The sequence below is a fragment of the Saccopteryx bilineata genome, chromosome 2 (assembly GCF_036850765.1).
Source record: "Saccopteryx bilineata isolate mSacBil1 chromosome 2, mSacBil1_pri_phased_curated, whole genome shotgun sequence".
NCBI lineage: Eukaryota > Metazoa > Chordata > Mammalia > Chiroptera > Emballonuridae > Saccopteryx > Saccopteryx bilineata.
The window spans coordinates 21,246,941-21,262,856 of NC_089491.1; the positions used below are offsets into that span (position 1 = coordinate 21,246,941).

The 15,916-nt window shown below is 51.9% G+C and overlaps 1 protein-coding gene across 4 annotated transcripts in view; it reads right to left on the bottom strand.

The window, feature by feature from the left end:
• RGS3 (regulator of G protein signaling 3) overlaps window positions 1–15,916 on the bottom strand; it is a 121,630-nt gene that overhangs the window by 87,068 nt on the left and 18,646 nt on the right. For 2 of the 4 annotated variants that reach the window (XM_066256440.1, XM_066256443.1), the window contains exons 6-10: window positions 8,823–8,883; window positions 7,645–7,735; window positions 6,966–7,021; window positions 1,137–1,218; window positions 127–232 (exon numbers count right to left, since the gene is read on the bottom strand). In XM_066256440.1, coding sequence (XP_066112537.1) covers window positions 127–232; window positions 1,137–1,218; window positions 6,966–7,021; window positions 7,645–7,735; window positions 8,823–8,883 — 396 coding nt within the window. Of the gene's footprint in view, window positions 1–126; window positions 233–1,136; window positions 1,219–5,147; window positions 5,260–6,965; window positions 7,022–7,644; window positions 7,736–8,822; window positions 8,884–15,916 lie in introns of those variants that run through there. The other 2 variants (XM_066256441.1, XM_066256448.1) reach the window with 1 other exon arrangement.

Below are 15,916 nucleotides of genomic sequence, written 5' to 3' on the forward strand. Positions count from 1 at the left end.
GAAATGGATTCCCTGAGGAGCAAAGTGAATTGCTGACAGCTGGGCAAAGGACAGCGGATAAGGCCCGTGTGCCCAGGGCTGGGCATGCCATCAGTCTGGGGCCTCAGGCCGCCTCTGGTCCCTCACCGGATCTCATGGGCCAGTTCCACGCATTTCCAATGCTCCACGGGCCTCTCGTTCAGCTGTAGCACCGTGTCCAGTTGCTGCAGCCCTGCCCTCTCTGCTGGGCCCCCTGCAGGGACAAAGAAAAGAACTCAAGAGCTCCTCAAGCCCACCACTCCCTCAAAGGAACTGGGGGCCTTTGCTTCCCCAGTGACCTAAGACAAGACTGCCCTTCTCTGGTTCTTCATCTGCGAAATGAGGGGCTGACTGTGGTGGCTCCCAGGGACCTTAAAGAAACACCCTTTGACTGTTCACACATCTCTGATGTCCACCCTTCTAGCCAGCACCCCGCCCACCTCCACAGGGCCTCCCACACTTCATTCATTCCTTTGGCCCCACGCACTGAGCGCCAACCCTGTGCCCGCCTCGGTGCAGGCACTGGGGGCACCCAGATCGCCAAGCCCTGGCTTCTCCCCCTAAGATGCTCGCTCCGTGATTAGGAGAAATCTTTTCTTTGTGAAGGATAGGGAGGGGATGCCTGTTTTTAAGTGCCAGTTGGGCTTAGAATAGGAAAAAGTGTCAATTCCAGAGTTAAAAAATGACTCATTTTCTCTTGCAGTTATTAATGAAAATATAGGTTTAGTTCCTGTTTGTTTCCTGTGTGGGAAAGAAAATATGAAAATCTGTTCTCATTTTGATAAAAGCAAAAAAAGAGTGGGTATATTTTCATAAACTTAAATTTCATCTGTAGTTTAAAAATATTATTCTTGCCCTGGCTGGGTAGCTCAGCTGGTTCAAGCGTCATCTCAATACACCAAGGTTATAGGTTTGACCCCCGAAACTATGGGAATCAACAAAATCAATAAATTTAAAAAATTTTTAACAAATAAAAATAATAATATTGTTGTTTTCATTTTGAAAAACCAGGATACACTTTGCTCTACTTTGGGGCTCCCTCTGCAGTTCCAAGGTCTTGTTTGCAAGGCCTACATGTGTGGCGGCCAGGTGGGGCTGTCATCACCCAAAACACTCACCTGAATCCACGGCCTGGACTCGGACCGGAGAGTCACAGCAGATGGTGAAGCCAAAGCCGTCCTTCCCCCTCGGGATGGTGATCTAGGACATAGCCCAGCCCAGTTACTCCCAGAAGCCGATCCAGGTCGGGAAGCCCACAGGCCGCACCCCAGTGTCACCCTCCTCTCCAAGGGAACTGGAACCAAAAAGGAGGCCGGCCAGCCCCTCAGTGTCCCTGTCTCAGCCCAGGAATCTTGACCACTGGATTGTGGGCCAAGTGGGAAGGCTAGAAGCTCAGGGGGCAAGCCCACACCGACACAGGAGGCCAGGATGAGAAATCTCAGGGGCAACTTCGCCTTCCTTAGCTCGGCTGACACGCAGCCCTTTACCAAAGGGCCCACGGGACCTGCCATCCCCACTTGGCCTGTGATCCACTGCTTGCCTGATCCCTTTCTCCTGTTCTCCAAGGCTTCACAGAACATGGGCCCAGGGCTGGTCCTGTGCTGAGCACTCAGGGACAAAGCCAACCTGGTAGCTGCCCTCCCAGAGAACCGGAGAGAGAAGACAGGGACACACACACTCACAACTTCAAGTCAAAGGTCACGAGGCCAGTGCTGGGGCTCTCAGGGCAGACCACCACCAGAACCTCAAGGCACCCAGTGCGGGCTCGCAAGTGAGGGGACAGCGAAGGACACAGTCACGCCTCCCCGCTGAACCTGACCTGGGCACTGACTTCACTGTGCCTGCTGAGGCCCATGTGCGTGGCGGCTCCACAACTCCTACTTGCAGAAGTCCCCTGCAAGGGCTGTGCCTTCTTGGTGCTCTTTACAAGGCAATTGTTGAGCTCCTGTTCTACACCAGGCTCTGCTAGGCACAGAAGCATGAAGCCTTGCTCTCTGGCTCCCAGAAAGACATGAGGATATGCAGGTTTCTCCAAAGCAAAACAGGACACGACAAGCACGATAGCAAACATGAAGACAGTGCTGGGGACAGTCCCCTGTGCTTGGTTCCACGCACCGCAGGAGCTCAGCAAGGGCTCAGTTAATGAGGACAGCCCGGCAGCGCCCGCGGCAGCAGGAAGCTGGGGGGTGCAGTGCAGCCTGCTGACTCAGCTCAGTCCAGCCCGCTGTGTACCCCCAGTCAGGCTTAGGTGGGCTACAGAACGCCCAGCAGGCCCACCCCAGAAAACTATTCCAAGCTGCTGGGAGCAGCAGACCTAAGGGAGCAAAAGTCAGAAAAGTGCTTCAGTGGGATCCCCAGAGACCTCCTGAAAGTGGATGTGGGGTGGGCCCTGTGAGGCTCAGGGAGGGCGTCCCAGGCAGGCTGGGGAAAGGCCGTCTCAGCAGTCCTGGACAAGGTCAGGGCTCCCCGCTTGTCAGGAGATTCTGTCTCCTTCCTAGAGGTTTTCTCCTCAAGGCTAGGTGCCTGGCATTCACTTGCCAGCTGTCCCTAAGGCCAGGCTTGAGGAAGGGAAGGGCCAGGGGGCCCAGGGTAACCAAGGCCCTTGGAAGCTGCCGGGAGGCCCCTGAGGCTCTGCTTCCCACCAGCCCTGGGCCTCGATTCAAAGTGAGTTTGTAAAACAGGAAATCTGACAGACAAGGGGAAGGGGGAGGGGGCAGGAAAATACCCTGTTCCCATAAGAATTCTGGGAAAACACGCAGCTAAGACAGGAAGAGAAAAAAATGGAAAGAAAGAAAGGAAAACAAACTGGAGCAAGCGCAGAAAGCCCAGGCTGAGGCTGAGGGGAGCTGTCAGGGGCCCGGTCCACTCCACACCACCAGCAAGGATTTTAGGGGCACTCGCCCTCACCCCAAGCAGAAGCTGCGATCCCAAAGTCTTGCCAGCACTTCCTCAATCCTACCCCACAAGGGCCACAGCCCACCCCCATCCCGGCCTAGGTGCAGGCTCTGGAAAGAGGTCTTAGCACCTGCGGGCTCCATGCTGACAGTTTGGGGGCTGGCCCCAGAGTTGAATCTGAAGTTGAATCACGTGCTCCAGCAAAACAGCCTCCTGCACCCACACTCGGGTCCCCTCATTCAGGTGGCACTGAGGACTGGAGCGCCTTCTGCTTCCTGGGTACCGGCCTAAGAAGAGCCAGCCAGGACAACAGTCCAAACCAGCTTGTGGTGGGGAAGGACGGGAAGAGGAAAGGGTATCAGGAAGCAAAGGGGTGGGACCGAGCGAAGGAAACAGGATCACTCTCCGGCCATCGGGAACAGGGACCAGGCCATCGTGAACAGGGACCACGCTGACAAGACAGCGTTCTGAGAGCGGACCATCGCTGTAGCTCGGAGTGGAGTGCAGGGCTAGCTCAGTCCGCCCACTGCCAAGGGACACTGAAGCCTGAGTAAGCGGCGGCCTCCAGCTCTCAGCCCGCCTCCCTGACCTCAGGCCTTAGGGTCAGGAGGTGAGGGGCACAGCCCTTCCCTGACTTCGGGACCTCGATGGCTCCTGGCAGAGGCCATCCTTCCTGAGGGTAGTCCTTGCTCTTTCCTGTCCAGCGCAGGAACTGCCACTGCTCCCAGATCTTCCCCGTCCCAGCTCCGCACCTCTGCCCTCCCGCCTGGTTTCTGGTCCTCTTCCATGCCTAGACTTCCATCCTCAACTGCGCCACTTATTGAATACCGCCCGCAAGTACATATCAGGTACTGTGCCGAGCACTAAATACACAACAGTTCTTTTATTCTCCCAGCACCATAACTGTACACTATCATCCCTTTCCATTGACGGGGAGACTGAGGCTCGGGGAAGAAGGGTGACGTGCTCGAGCGCCCCAGCTGAAGAAGGGCAGAGCTGGATTTGAGCCCAGCCTGACAAAGCTGGTGCTCTCCACAGTGCACCGGTTCCTAATGCAGGATTGTCCTGAACTTGGGCCCCAGAGCCCCAGGCCCAGCCCACACTGACACCTGGCGCCATCCTCACTGCCGTGCTCCCCAGCCCTCCAGCCCACAGTCCCAAGGTGACCAAGGACTTCTCGACCTCCCATCCAGGGCGCGCTCGGCTTGCCACTCCCACCCAGATGCTGACATGGCGGGGCTCTGCCTGTTCCAGGGCAGGAGGACTAAAGGTAGAACGTGTGGGTCCCCTGGCCAGGGAGCCACGGTGCCGGAGGCCCCTGTAGGCATCTCCCTCAGGCCTAAGAATACCTGTCCGAAGAAGTCATGACCCAGATCCCTGTTGGGTCATGAAAACACACATAGGTCTTTTCTATATGTATTGATCAAATCAGAACCATTTCTTAGCTCCCTTCCAGCTGGGACATTCCCAAAATCTGGACATCCCTTGCCTTCATCCTTGCTGACCCTGTGGCTTTTTTATAAGAAAGAATGTCCATCACAGTTCTGGAAGAGGCTCAGAGATGAATGGACCATCGCTCCCACTCTGCCCGACATCCTAAAACCGGGGCTGAGCGGTCAGACCCTCTCAGTGAAGTCGGGCTCCAGAGCCAAGGACCTCAAGGCATCACCGGGAGAAAAATCATGTGTATTCTGTATGGATGACCATGTACATGGAAAATCATATGTGTGCACATATACACAGAAACAGTCTATCTCACATACAAGCACACACTGACACAGGCAGAAACACAACTACACACACAAACGCAGGACAGGTCCTGCTGTCCCATTGGAAGCGGGAAAGAGCGATACTACAGTTAGCAAACAACACAAAACCTAGCTGTTCAGCAACGTAGCCATTTCCATCCTCAGGCTTGGGATGCTTTTCTAACCCACATTCCCACAAAATAAAAGTAAGAGAATATCAGTGAATAATCTCATGAAGGACATCCACCAGCCAGTGTCAGGACAACGCAGAGCGGGGCCTCATCTGCCCCGAGAGAGGGGTGCTGGGTAAAGGCTAGATCTTAGGTCCACCTCCAGCTTCTGTCCTCCCCCTAGATCAAAATGAACCTGCAAGGCTCAGGAGGGGACTAGGGAGGCCTTGCGGGGAGAGAAGTCCTGCTAGAATAAGCCCCCAAGCCTGACCCCCAAAGACACCCCGCACAGCCCCCCAAAGGGCCAAGCACCCACCTGGCGGTAGCGGCGCTCCGAGCACACCTTGCAGAGCCCATTGAAGCGGCTCATGGCTGCAGGTCCTGCCTCAGCTGCCGCCCCATGAAAACCCAGCTCTCCCCCCAGCAGCGCGAGCCCGCACTGCGCCCCGTCAGCCTGGCATGACCGCCCTGGGAAGCCCGCCCCACAGAAGAATGGCAGGAAATCACCTCTCACCTCCCCAAGCCCTGTCTGTGCTGTGTGCCTCTGCACGATAAGCCCGAAGGCTTCCTGAAACCTCAGAATGACAAGGAAGAGGGAGAGTTTTATATTAAAATTCCTGTCAACTAGTTAGTATTCCCCGGGCCCAGCGGGGAGAGTGTGCCTTTGTTCTGGCTGCATTCTCCGCCACGGGCCACTTTGTGAGTCGTGCTCTCACAAACACCCCTGGCCATAGGAGAAGCCAGGCAGAAAACACAGCCCACTCTACAACAAAGCTGCCTCCCCCTGCAAATTCCAGGGTCCCCAGAGCAAACCCAGGGGACCAACACAGCCTAAAGAATCAAAGCACGCATTGGGGTGTTGCACCCTCAGACATACCATCTTATGACAGAGAACATGAAACACTTGGAGTCTGAGGACCTGCCTGCTACTCAGCAGCTACTTAAAAGTCAGTTTCCTCACTTATGGAAGCGGGCTACTTTAGGATCTGCCTAGCCCATAAAGGTGAATTGGGAAGGGATTTCTAATTACCAGATTTTATCCATGAAGAAGCAGGGGCCTAGAGAGGTCAAGGTCACACAGCTAGGTAGGATGGAGCTGGGACCTGGACTCCATTCTTGTTCACTGTCTTATGGAGCAGTACCTGGTGAGCCTAGCCCTCCTTATATATACCTCAGAGCCCCTAGGGAAACACCCACCCACCCACATCCTTGATACCAGAAAGTGTCCCTTCATCCAGCTCACTTTGGTTACCAGTGACAGTGGGTGGGTCACCCAGGTCACCGGGCCTCCATCTACCTATCACACGATGGGCAAGTTGAACAGGTAACTTCTGGGACTCTCCTTCTGCCCCAACAAAGCCTCCAATAATCACACCCACTTGGCTGAATCCTACAAAAGCTTTGGGTGTGCAAGCCCGGGAAAATCAAATAACTCAGAACAATGCTCAGGGCCTGTGTGCAGAAGCAGGACTGTTCCAAGCCACCTAGAAACCTGCAGTGTTGATGTCCGGTAATTCCCACAAACCACCAGCAAGGCCTCCTGGTTACTGTCCTTTGTGACTTGGCACAGGGGCTACTCAATCTCTGGGAGGTTGGTTCTCCCTCTCTTAGTTGCTGAAGAAAACCATGTCCTGCAAAGAGACGGAATGAATTTGGGGGAATTCTCTAATCCCTATGTGAAGGTCCCTCCCTAGAGATTCAAAGCCCCGATGAAGTGAGAACCATCGGTCTCAGCTTGAGACTCTCAGCTGCCCCCTGACATTGAGCAGGCCTAAACTGAGAGGATGACTTGGCCTCGGTTCCAGGGAAAGCAAGGGGTCTGGGTCCCTGTGGGAAAAGGAGGACTTGGCTTCAAGAGACGAAAGTCGAGAAGATCCAGACTCCTCCATTTCCAGGGCCTGGGCCTGGCTCTCCTGGCCCTTGCCCCGAGCATAAGTAACCCGAGAAAAGCCTAAGAATAATCCCTGTAAAACGTACAACTTGCTGAGTTTCCAAGCACCACGTGAACCTGAGTCTCAGGCACCAAATGCTGCCCTGTCTATGGGTCTCCTGAGCAAAGGGCCAATCAGGAGCAGGTCGGAGCCCAGAGTAGTGCTTGGGTCCCACGAATCCTGCCCAGGCTAACCCCACCTACCTGCAGTTTCTCCCCGTTCTCAGTGTCCCCACCTCCTGGCATTCTCAGCACCGGGTCTGGAAGGCAACAGAGTAGCGTCAGAAAGTTTCTGCTGGCATATAAGGTCCGTTCCACAGAGGACCAGCCCAGGCGGCCAGGCCCGTATGGCTGCCCAGGTCACTCCTGGCCTCTGGGATGTGAGGATGGATGCTCGATCTCTGGTCAGACAGGAGCTCAGGAGCCAGGACTGGGTAGGGGAAGGACAGAACATAGGAAATGCAAAATCCAAGTCCTGAACCTCAGGGTTCATGGCCAGGCCTATGTGTCCCATCCACAGAGGTGGGTTCCCCAAGGTAGCGAGGCAGCCGGCGGGGATCCTGATTCCACTGAGCCCGGGAAGGCGCCATGCAGGAAGCTCCTGCAGCCTCTCCCTCCGTGAGCAGCGGGGCTGAGCCACGTGGGGCCAGGCCTGTAACCCTCTTTGAGGAAAGTTCAACCCGATAAAGGTACCTGGGCAAGAGGCTGTCTGCCACCCTCATTCTAGCAGGTGCTTGTGAGAAGTACCTGGACCCATGGTCTGATCATAGCTGGGGTCACAGCTGCCACAAAACACAGGCACTGATGCTACCTAGGAAGGGAGGAAGCGGGGACACCCGTGGGGGGCTCATCTGGACAGAAGCTGAAAGTGGTGTGCACGCACCTCTCAGGGGCCACAGTCGCCGCCTAGCCACCTTCAGGTGCTTGGTCCGACCCAGGTCCTCCCCCAGAAGGTAGTACCAGCCACTGGTCTCCTGTCACAAGAGAAGACATGGCATGCGGAGGGTCAGGCAGCAACCAATCCCCCTCAAAAAGCAGCAGCTGGAGACCCGCCCTCAAAAGCAGTGTCTCTGCCCCAAAAGGAACTGCCGTGCCTACACCTCCAGGAAGGCCTCCCTGATGCTATGGACAGAGCTGGTCCTCCCTTCTGCCAAATTCCCACAGCCTCTTGACCCTGAAGAACAGTTTACTGGCTTGCCTGCCTCCCACACTAGGCTGGCACTGTGCCTGGTATACAGTAGGAGCCCAACAAATGTTGGCAACAGAAGGGAGGGGAGGAGGGACTGATGGAAACGCCATAAAGTAAGACCCGGAGGCCCCTGAGCAGTCCTCGGGGAAGAACGTCGTCCAACAGGGAATGAAGCCCCGTGTGCAGTCAAGACCTCTGGAACCCACATGCAGGATAAAGGGTCCTCAGCCACCGACCCAAGTCTTCAGTTCCAGGATACAGTTAGGTGACATGGCCACCTGGCAACTCCATGTGGCAGACCACCAGGACATCTCCAAGGATATGCAAAAGGAGCATGTCCCTCCCCTGCTCACAAACCTCCAGTTTGGGGGTATAGCACAGAGTAGAGGTGAATAGGGATTGGCTGCCCAGGGAAGGGGTCTACAGACCCTCACCTGGCCAGAAGGAGAGCTCCATAGAGGATGCTCACTCCACCCCTGGGCACCTGCTGGGCCCAAAAGCACAAGACCTGGTAGATGACATCAAGACGCCCCCTGAAGCAGACCATAAGAAGCACCTGCCCTCCTCCTCCGGGGAAGTCCCAGGAGTGCTCTGAGCTCTGAGGGACCTGCCAGTGTCCTTAATGGCAGACACTGGGCCTGGAGCTTCCTGGACGAACTTGGGGCCTCCTAACAAATGCTCTCTAGCAAAAATGAACCAAGAAGACCCAAACCCTTGGTCACACATATGACAATACAGTATTGTTATTCAGACCACAGGGCACCTGTCTCTGTAGGCATCATCTCACAGACAAAAGCCTTGCCCAAGGGCTTCCAGAAATACCACCACTGGCCTAGAGGAGATGACTCTGCCAGAAGCTTCCCTAGACTCACCTTGTCCTGAGTCAGGAGAGACCTCACCCCGAAGCTCATGCAGCCAATGAGTCCTCTCTGTCTGGGAGAACACAAAGGCTTGAGTCAGCACCTTTCCACTGGGCTATGTCGGGAAACCGATTACTACGTGTAACATAGGCTGTCAGATGCATCGCACTTTACACCATCTCATTTGATCTTTCTAACTTCATGAGTTGGGCTGGAGAAAAGATACTTCTCAATTTCACAAATGAAAAAACTGAGACTCAGAGTTGGTTCCCTTCCCAAGGTCACCAGACTAATTAGTAGCAGTGTCACATGGGGAACCCAGCTTTCCTAGGACTAGATCGTGGGGCCGCACTCCCTCCCTCAACCGCAGGTTTTAACTATTCTGGTGCCAGTAGATCCGAAGAGCAGGTCTCCACAGGGAACTTAAGCTCCCACATTAGGGGATGATGTTCAATCGAGGAAAAAAGCTATGGGACCTCAATCTCAAGAAGCACCATGTCAGGTCCAGGCAGGACCTGCACAGCCCTTGGCAGTGTCAGATCGAGATCCAAACCAACACCAATGTCGCCAAGACCAACCTGACCTGGACAAGTAGGCATGAACCAGGGTCAGGAATCACAGAGATGTCCCTGGTGAAAGGCTGAGCTCAGCTGGGTCCTTCTTGGCTAAGAGTAATTCCAAGTTTCTTGAGGAGTGTCCACCATTGAATCCCAACAGTCAGGGACTCATTGCTACTTGGCAGCTTTCAATAATGGTGACATAGACTAATACTAATGAAATGCAAAACATAATCTCACTACTGTGAGAGAAAAGGAAATTTACAAGTATGTAGTGTAACGAGAAAGGCGCTCGTGAAAATATTAACAATGGTTGTATCTGGTAGGCGGGACTAGAAGGGGTTTGTTTTCTTTGGGTTTTCAGTGTTTTCAAATTTTTACAGGAAACAAGCAGTACTTTTGTAATCTGAAAAAAAAAAAAACCCAGCATAAATGTATTTGCAAGTAGTTCTATTCTACCACATCGTTCCCTATTTTAACACTAGAGTTGCTCTTTAATTTTTCTATTCTTCCCTCTCCTAGCCATCCCCAACTCAGACATCTTCAGAGATTGGTTTACTATTAATCAGAAAACATGGGTATTTAGACTGGAGCATAACCCTGATGCTTGACTTCAATGTCTGAAAGACCTACACAGACCTAGCATGTTCTGTGGAAGGCACAATAGCAGAGCCAAAGATTGAATGAGCTTCTGGATGGGTAGTGAACTCCCTAGAGAGGTGCCTTCCTGCAACCTGGTCTAAGGGGGGCTGAGCGAGGCTGGTGGCTGCAGCGAGAGGTGCAACCCAAAGTCCCCGAAAACTCTGTGCAAGTTCTATGCCCAGAGACTGCTCCTGACGACCCAGGCCCGGTAGGTCCCAGGCAGGGTTCAGGCATGCGAGTCTGGAGAAAGCACCTACCCAGCCTGCCCCAGCCAAGGACCAGTGGTCTAGAAGGCCTCTATGAATACATATTATTTGGATTCTCCAGAAAGGGTGGTAACTCCCCACCTAACAGTCTTTTAAAGTTTATTTTTTTTATTTTTTACAGAGACAGAGAGTGGGATAGATAGGGACAGACAGACAGGAACGGAGAGAGATGAGAAGCATCAATCATCAGTTTTTCGTTGTGACACCCCAGTTGTTCATTGATTGCTTTCCCATATGTGCCTTGACCGCGGGCCTTCAGCAGACTGAGAAACCCCTTGCTGGAGCCAGCCACCTTGGGTCCAAGCTGGTGAGCTTTTTTTTTTGCTCAAGCCAGATGAGCCCGCGCTCAAGCTGGCGACCTCGAGGTCTCGAACCTGGGTCCTCCGCATCCCAGTCCGACGCTCCATTCACTGCGCCACCGCCTGGTCAGGCTCCACCTAACAGTCTTAAGCAAAGCAAAACTGACTTCTTCAGGGTAGTCAAACCAAGTGAGGGGCGGGGATGCAGAAGGGGGGAGCCTGATCCTCAGACCAGGGAACCTGCCCTGCAAATGCACATTCTGCACTGGGCCAGGCCCCTCCAGTTGCTCTCTCTGCTAGTCCCCCTGCTCTCACTCCCTGCCCCCATTTCCTGCAGCCTGGGCTCCACCTACTCCCTCTTCTTCCTTGCCCCCTCCCACCATATTAATAACCCACCCAAAGAGGACAGTGTGATTACCTCAGTAAAGCGACCCTTCCGCATTCCCCCTCCTGCCCACCACCAAAAACAAATACTCCTCCCTCCTGGCAAGTGGCCAAGTCAGCATAATGGGGAGAGGCAGCTGCAGGGACCATCGCAGGCACAGACACTGATCCGAGTTGCCATACAGAAAAGCCTTGTTGAGGCTTTGCTGAAGTGCTCACCACTGATTTAATTTTGTTTGTCAACACATCCAAGAGCAAGCCAGCTGGTATCTAGGTGCCCATACTGCCTTGCTGTACACTTTTCTTCCACACTGGGTATGCCTGTAACTTTCTCAGTCTCCAGGCACAATGATTTAGCTGTAATAAAGGCAGCCTCTCCCTGCTCTTTGGTAAGTTCAATTTTTATTCCCTGGTGCTTAGAGAATGCTAAATTGTTAATAGCCTCCTGTGAGTTTTATTTCCTGCTTAGGGCCCTCCAATGATTTTATGATAAGTCAGGCAGAGTAAATTGTCACAATTAAGGTCCATAAGCAGGACCCTCTTTCTAAGTGTTCTTTAATGGGATATTCCTCAAGCCTGCTTTTGAAAAATCTTTGGAAAAAGAAAGACTTCTTTTATATGCAACCTGAGTGCATAGTCACATACCGGTTAGCTTGTAAAATTGGGAACTAGAAAAAATAATGGGACCTAGTACTCACCCTGGAGACTCTGAAATTTTGGTAGGCACAAAGTCACAGGGGCCAAGCCTTCATTACTTCTGAATGCCAAACCCTGAGCTCAGGGTTTGGTGCACTTGAAGGTTTGACAAATGCATGACTCCATCATGCCCATGATTGGCAGGCACTGGGCAAGGAGCCGCAGTATTAAAGAAACAAGACAAACATGCAGGAATTTAAATAGTAGTTCAGGACAGCAATACAGGGGATGTCACTAGATAGGGCGAGATTGACAGATAAACAGCGCAGGCAACAAAGGATGAAAGCTCAGGGAGGCGAGAGGTAGTTTAGGGCTGAGATACTCAAAGACAGCCTAAGAGTTAAGCCAGAGAGAACAAGAGGAAGAGCATTACAGGCAGAGGGAACAGTCAATATAAAGGCTCAGAGGTAAGGCTTCATGGAACAGTCATGGGTTAATAGGAAGAGTACTTGGCTCAGTTTACTTTTGAGCATAAGGTAGGAGACCCACTACAAAACAAAAGGCATTATTTTGAGGGAATGCACTTTAATTCTCTCTCTCAGGGATCTTAAACTATTTCTGTTGCAGTGTTACTCCATTTAATCTCAATCTATTTTTAATTTGATGAATTTCATTGAACACATTTTCCATTCATTTTTTCTTTCCTTAGTCACAGTCATCATCTCTGGTCACAAGCTTCCTAACATTACAGCACTGTACTTGGCACTGAGGTCGTATTTATGAAAGGAGATTAAAGGAGAGAGTACACTTAGAGTGCCCAGGGCCGTGTGTGACACAGAACAAGCAGACTTTCCCTAAGGGTCGGTACTGTTAACATAAAAGATGACGTTCTTCAAACTTACGTGTGTGTTGCTGTTGAGTTTTAACTTGGTGCATAACACTGCAATTCTAAGAATGTTTGCCAGCCACAAGCTCTGCAAATGTTATAACTAGAAGCTTCAGTTTGGCTTTCATCAGATATCAAACAAAACCTTTAAATAGCTTAGTTCACAGTCAATGATACTAAGGAATTACTGGGGTTCTTAAAGCCATCTTTTATAGATATATAGAGAGGAGATGATGTCTGGGATTTGCTTTAAAATAATCTGCTGGAAGAGAGGAAAGTGGGTGGGGCATAGATGAAACAAGACTGGCCTTATATTGATCATTGATGAAACTGGGGCCATATATTGATTATTGATGAAGCTGGGCTATGAGTGTAAGGATTTATTATATGCTTCTTTCTACCCTTCCATATGTTTGAAAATGTCTATAATTTCTTAAAAACTCATAGAACCTGAAAGCTGAAAGTCACCTTAGAGATCGGTGCATTTTACAGATGAGGAAACTGAGGTCCAGAGCGGGAAAGGGACTTACCAGGGTCTCACAGTGAGTCTGAGCAAGGCCAAAATCTACTGCTCTGAGCCCGGTACACTCAGCTCCCACTGTGATCACCACGCTAGGTTGAAATCAGCCAGCCCTTCCCCAGAACTTCTTTGCAGACCATCTTGTTTCCCTAATATAAGTTTATAGCCATCACTAAAGGATCATGAGAACTGATGAAAGAGATGCTTCCCTTTTATCTCCTATCAGATGCAAAATGTAACTGCCACACACGCAGCTGGATGGCATATAAACTACACTATAAATGCTATGGGAAGTAGTCCGAGGCCTGAGGAACACATGTACCGACACAGAAAAAGGGGAGTCATTTATGACCGGTGTGGGACAGTCAAGTGTACTATAATGTGGTTACCAGTTCATGAGTTTGGTGCTGGACTGCCTGGATTTGCATCTGGTTTTCACCACATCCTAGCTGTGTTATCTTGGGCAAATTACTTAACCTCTCTGTGCCTCTGTTGCTTCACCTGTAAAAAAGTAACAATAATACCTACCTTAAATGGTGTTATGAGGATTAAATTAGATAATGCATAGAATATGCTTAAATTAATGTCTACGATTAGTGGACATTAGGTGCTTAATAAATATAAGCTGTTATGTATCTTTAGGCAAGTTCCTGAGCCTTCAAAAGCCTCACTTTCCTCTGCTCTGAATAGAGGAACAATAATAATTCCTACCTCTCAGGGTTGTTATGACGATTAAATGAGATAATGTATGTAAAGTGCTTGGCACAGAGAAAAGTTCAATAAATGTTTGTTTCCTTCCTCCTGTAATTGTCCTTCATGTTGATAAGTTGAATGTCCGTTCCTCAGAGAAGCACAATTTGATTTGAGAGCGTTGAGCAGGGCAGAAGTTTCCTGCAATCGCTCTGTCTGCCTCGTCCAACTCAGAGGTCTCCTAGGTCAGATGATAGATCAATATTGCGCCTCCCACCGGCTGAGCCAGTCTCCATGGCGCTGGCAGCTTTGTTCTGAAAGCAGGAGTGTCTGGGCCTGCTATGTCCCTCTTGAGCTTTGGGTTGGGACTGTGACCACAAGTTCAACTTTGTTTTGTTAATAAGGAATCTCACTTTCCCAAAATAGGCAACAAGTGGAGACGCTCCCTGCCTCTGTCCGGCCGCTTCATGGGGTGCTGACTCACTCCGGGCCTCACTTTCTTTTCTAAAAACTGTGAACTGCGTTGCTGACTTCTGCAGCCGCTCTCTGGGGCTGCTCTGGGCTCCAGGAGGCGGATCCCAGTGGCGGAAGACAGCTCCCAGGCAGGTGTCTGCCTCCAGCACCTGCTCCACTCCTGGCCTCCACCCAGTGGGCTTGCCAGATATTTCTCTGACACTCTCCTCTGGCTCCTTCAGGGCTTTACCTTCATGACAGGATTCAGACCCTTGGTCTGTGGCACTCACTTTCTTCCTGGGCAGCCTGACCTGCTCATAACTTCACCCACTGTTGGTGGTCATGTCCCTCACACTCTTCCCATGGGCACAGACCTCTCTCGCCCAGGCCCAGGTCAGCAAGGGCACGCTCCGTTACGGCTCTCTCCGGGTGCCTCTCCAGGGCCCAGACCTCTCTCGCCCAGGCCCAGGTCAGCAAGGGCACGCCCCGTTACGGCTCTCTCCGGGTGCCTCTCCAGGGCCCAGACCTCTCTCACCCAGGCCCGGGTCAGCAAGGGCACGCTCCGTTACGGCTCTCTCCGGGTGCCTCTCCAGGGCCCAGACCTCTCTCACCCAGGCCCGGGTCAGCAAGGGCACGCTCCGTTACGGCTCTCTCCGGGTGCCTCTCCAGGCACTCCACCTCACCGGACCCAGGCTGGTTCCCTTCCCCTCCAGAACACACACTGGCTTAGTACTTGGGGACACCACCCAGTACCCAGGAGTCATCCTTGGCTTCTCCTACTGTTCTCACATCTAAATCACCACTAAGTACTATTGATTTGTCTCCTGTATCCTGGGTCTGTCTCCATCCTCTCTATCCCTAAATCATCTCTCTCAGATCACTACAAGAACTCCTAGCTCCTCCCCAACCTCCCAAGACCTACCAGAATGACAGGCCTAGAATACACACCCGCCACTCCCTTGCTCAACACCCGTCAGCACATCCCATCGCCAGATTCCCAAACACTAAGCTGGCTGCGTGAGGGTCTCCCTGAGAGCTTGTGTGAAGGCAGGTTTCTAGGCCCTGCCCGTGAAAATTCATACGTGGCGCCTGGGAATCTGTGTTCCCCACAAGCATCCCAGGGGATTCTGATGTGTATCCAAGACTGAGAACCACTGGCCCTGAGGAGAAACCTGCTGAGTCATCAGTTGGGCTTACGCCAACTCCTTCATCTTGTCTCCAGACAGTCCCTACTTTGCACTTGACCCTCTAGCAAGACCAGTAAGGGCACGGATCCCTCCATACTCCAGCCCTGCCCCTCACCTCTGCACTCCACTGGTTCTTTGTTCTCCCTTTTACCTGAGCCTCCAGGAGGCAATACAGTGCTGAGAATGAGGACTCTAGGGTCTAACTGCCTGGCTCTACTGTTCAACGGCTGTATGACCTCGTGCAAGTTACTTCCTCCTTAGCTTCAGTCTCCTCTTCTGAAAACTTAAGGCAAAAAACATGCTCCTTTTAGAGTTGTTTTAAGAATTAAATGAGATAATGCACTCTTAACCCCTGGTTGTGGTCAACATCTGATTAATGGTTGTTCCTCTTATCACGGTGATGTCCTCCTCACCTATACCCCCAAGTCCCTATCAGGAATCCTCTTGAGAGCATATGGTCTCTGATTGATCCATGTGCCACATTGATGCCCGGGAAATGGCACCTCAGTGAATGAGGCCCTACAGTACCATAAGCACCATTCCATGATAAAAAGTAGATGCTCTATTAAAAGACAAAGCCTTTATT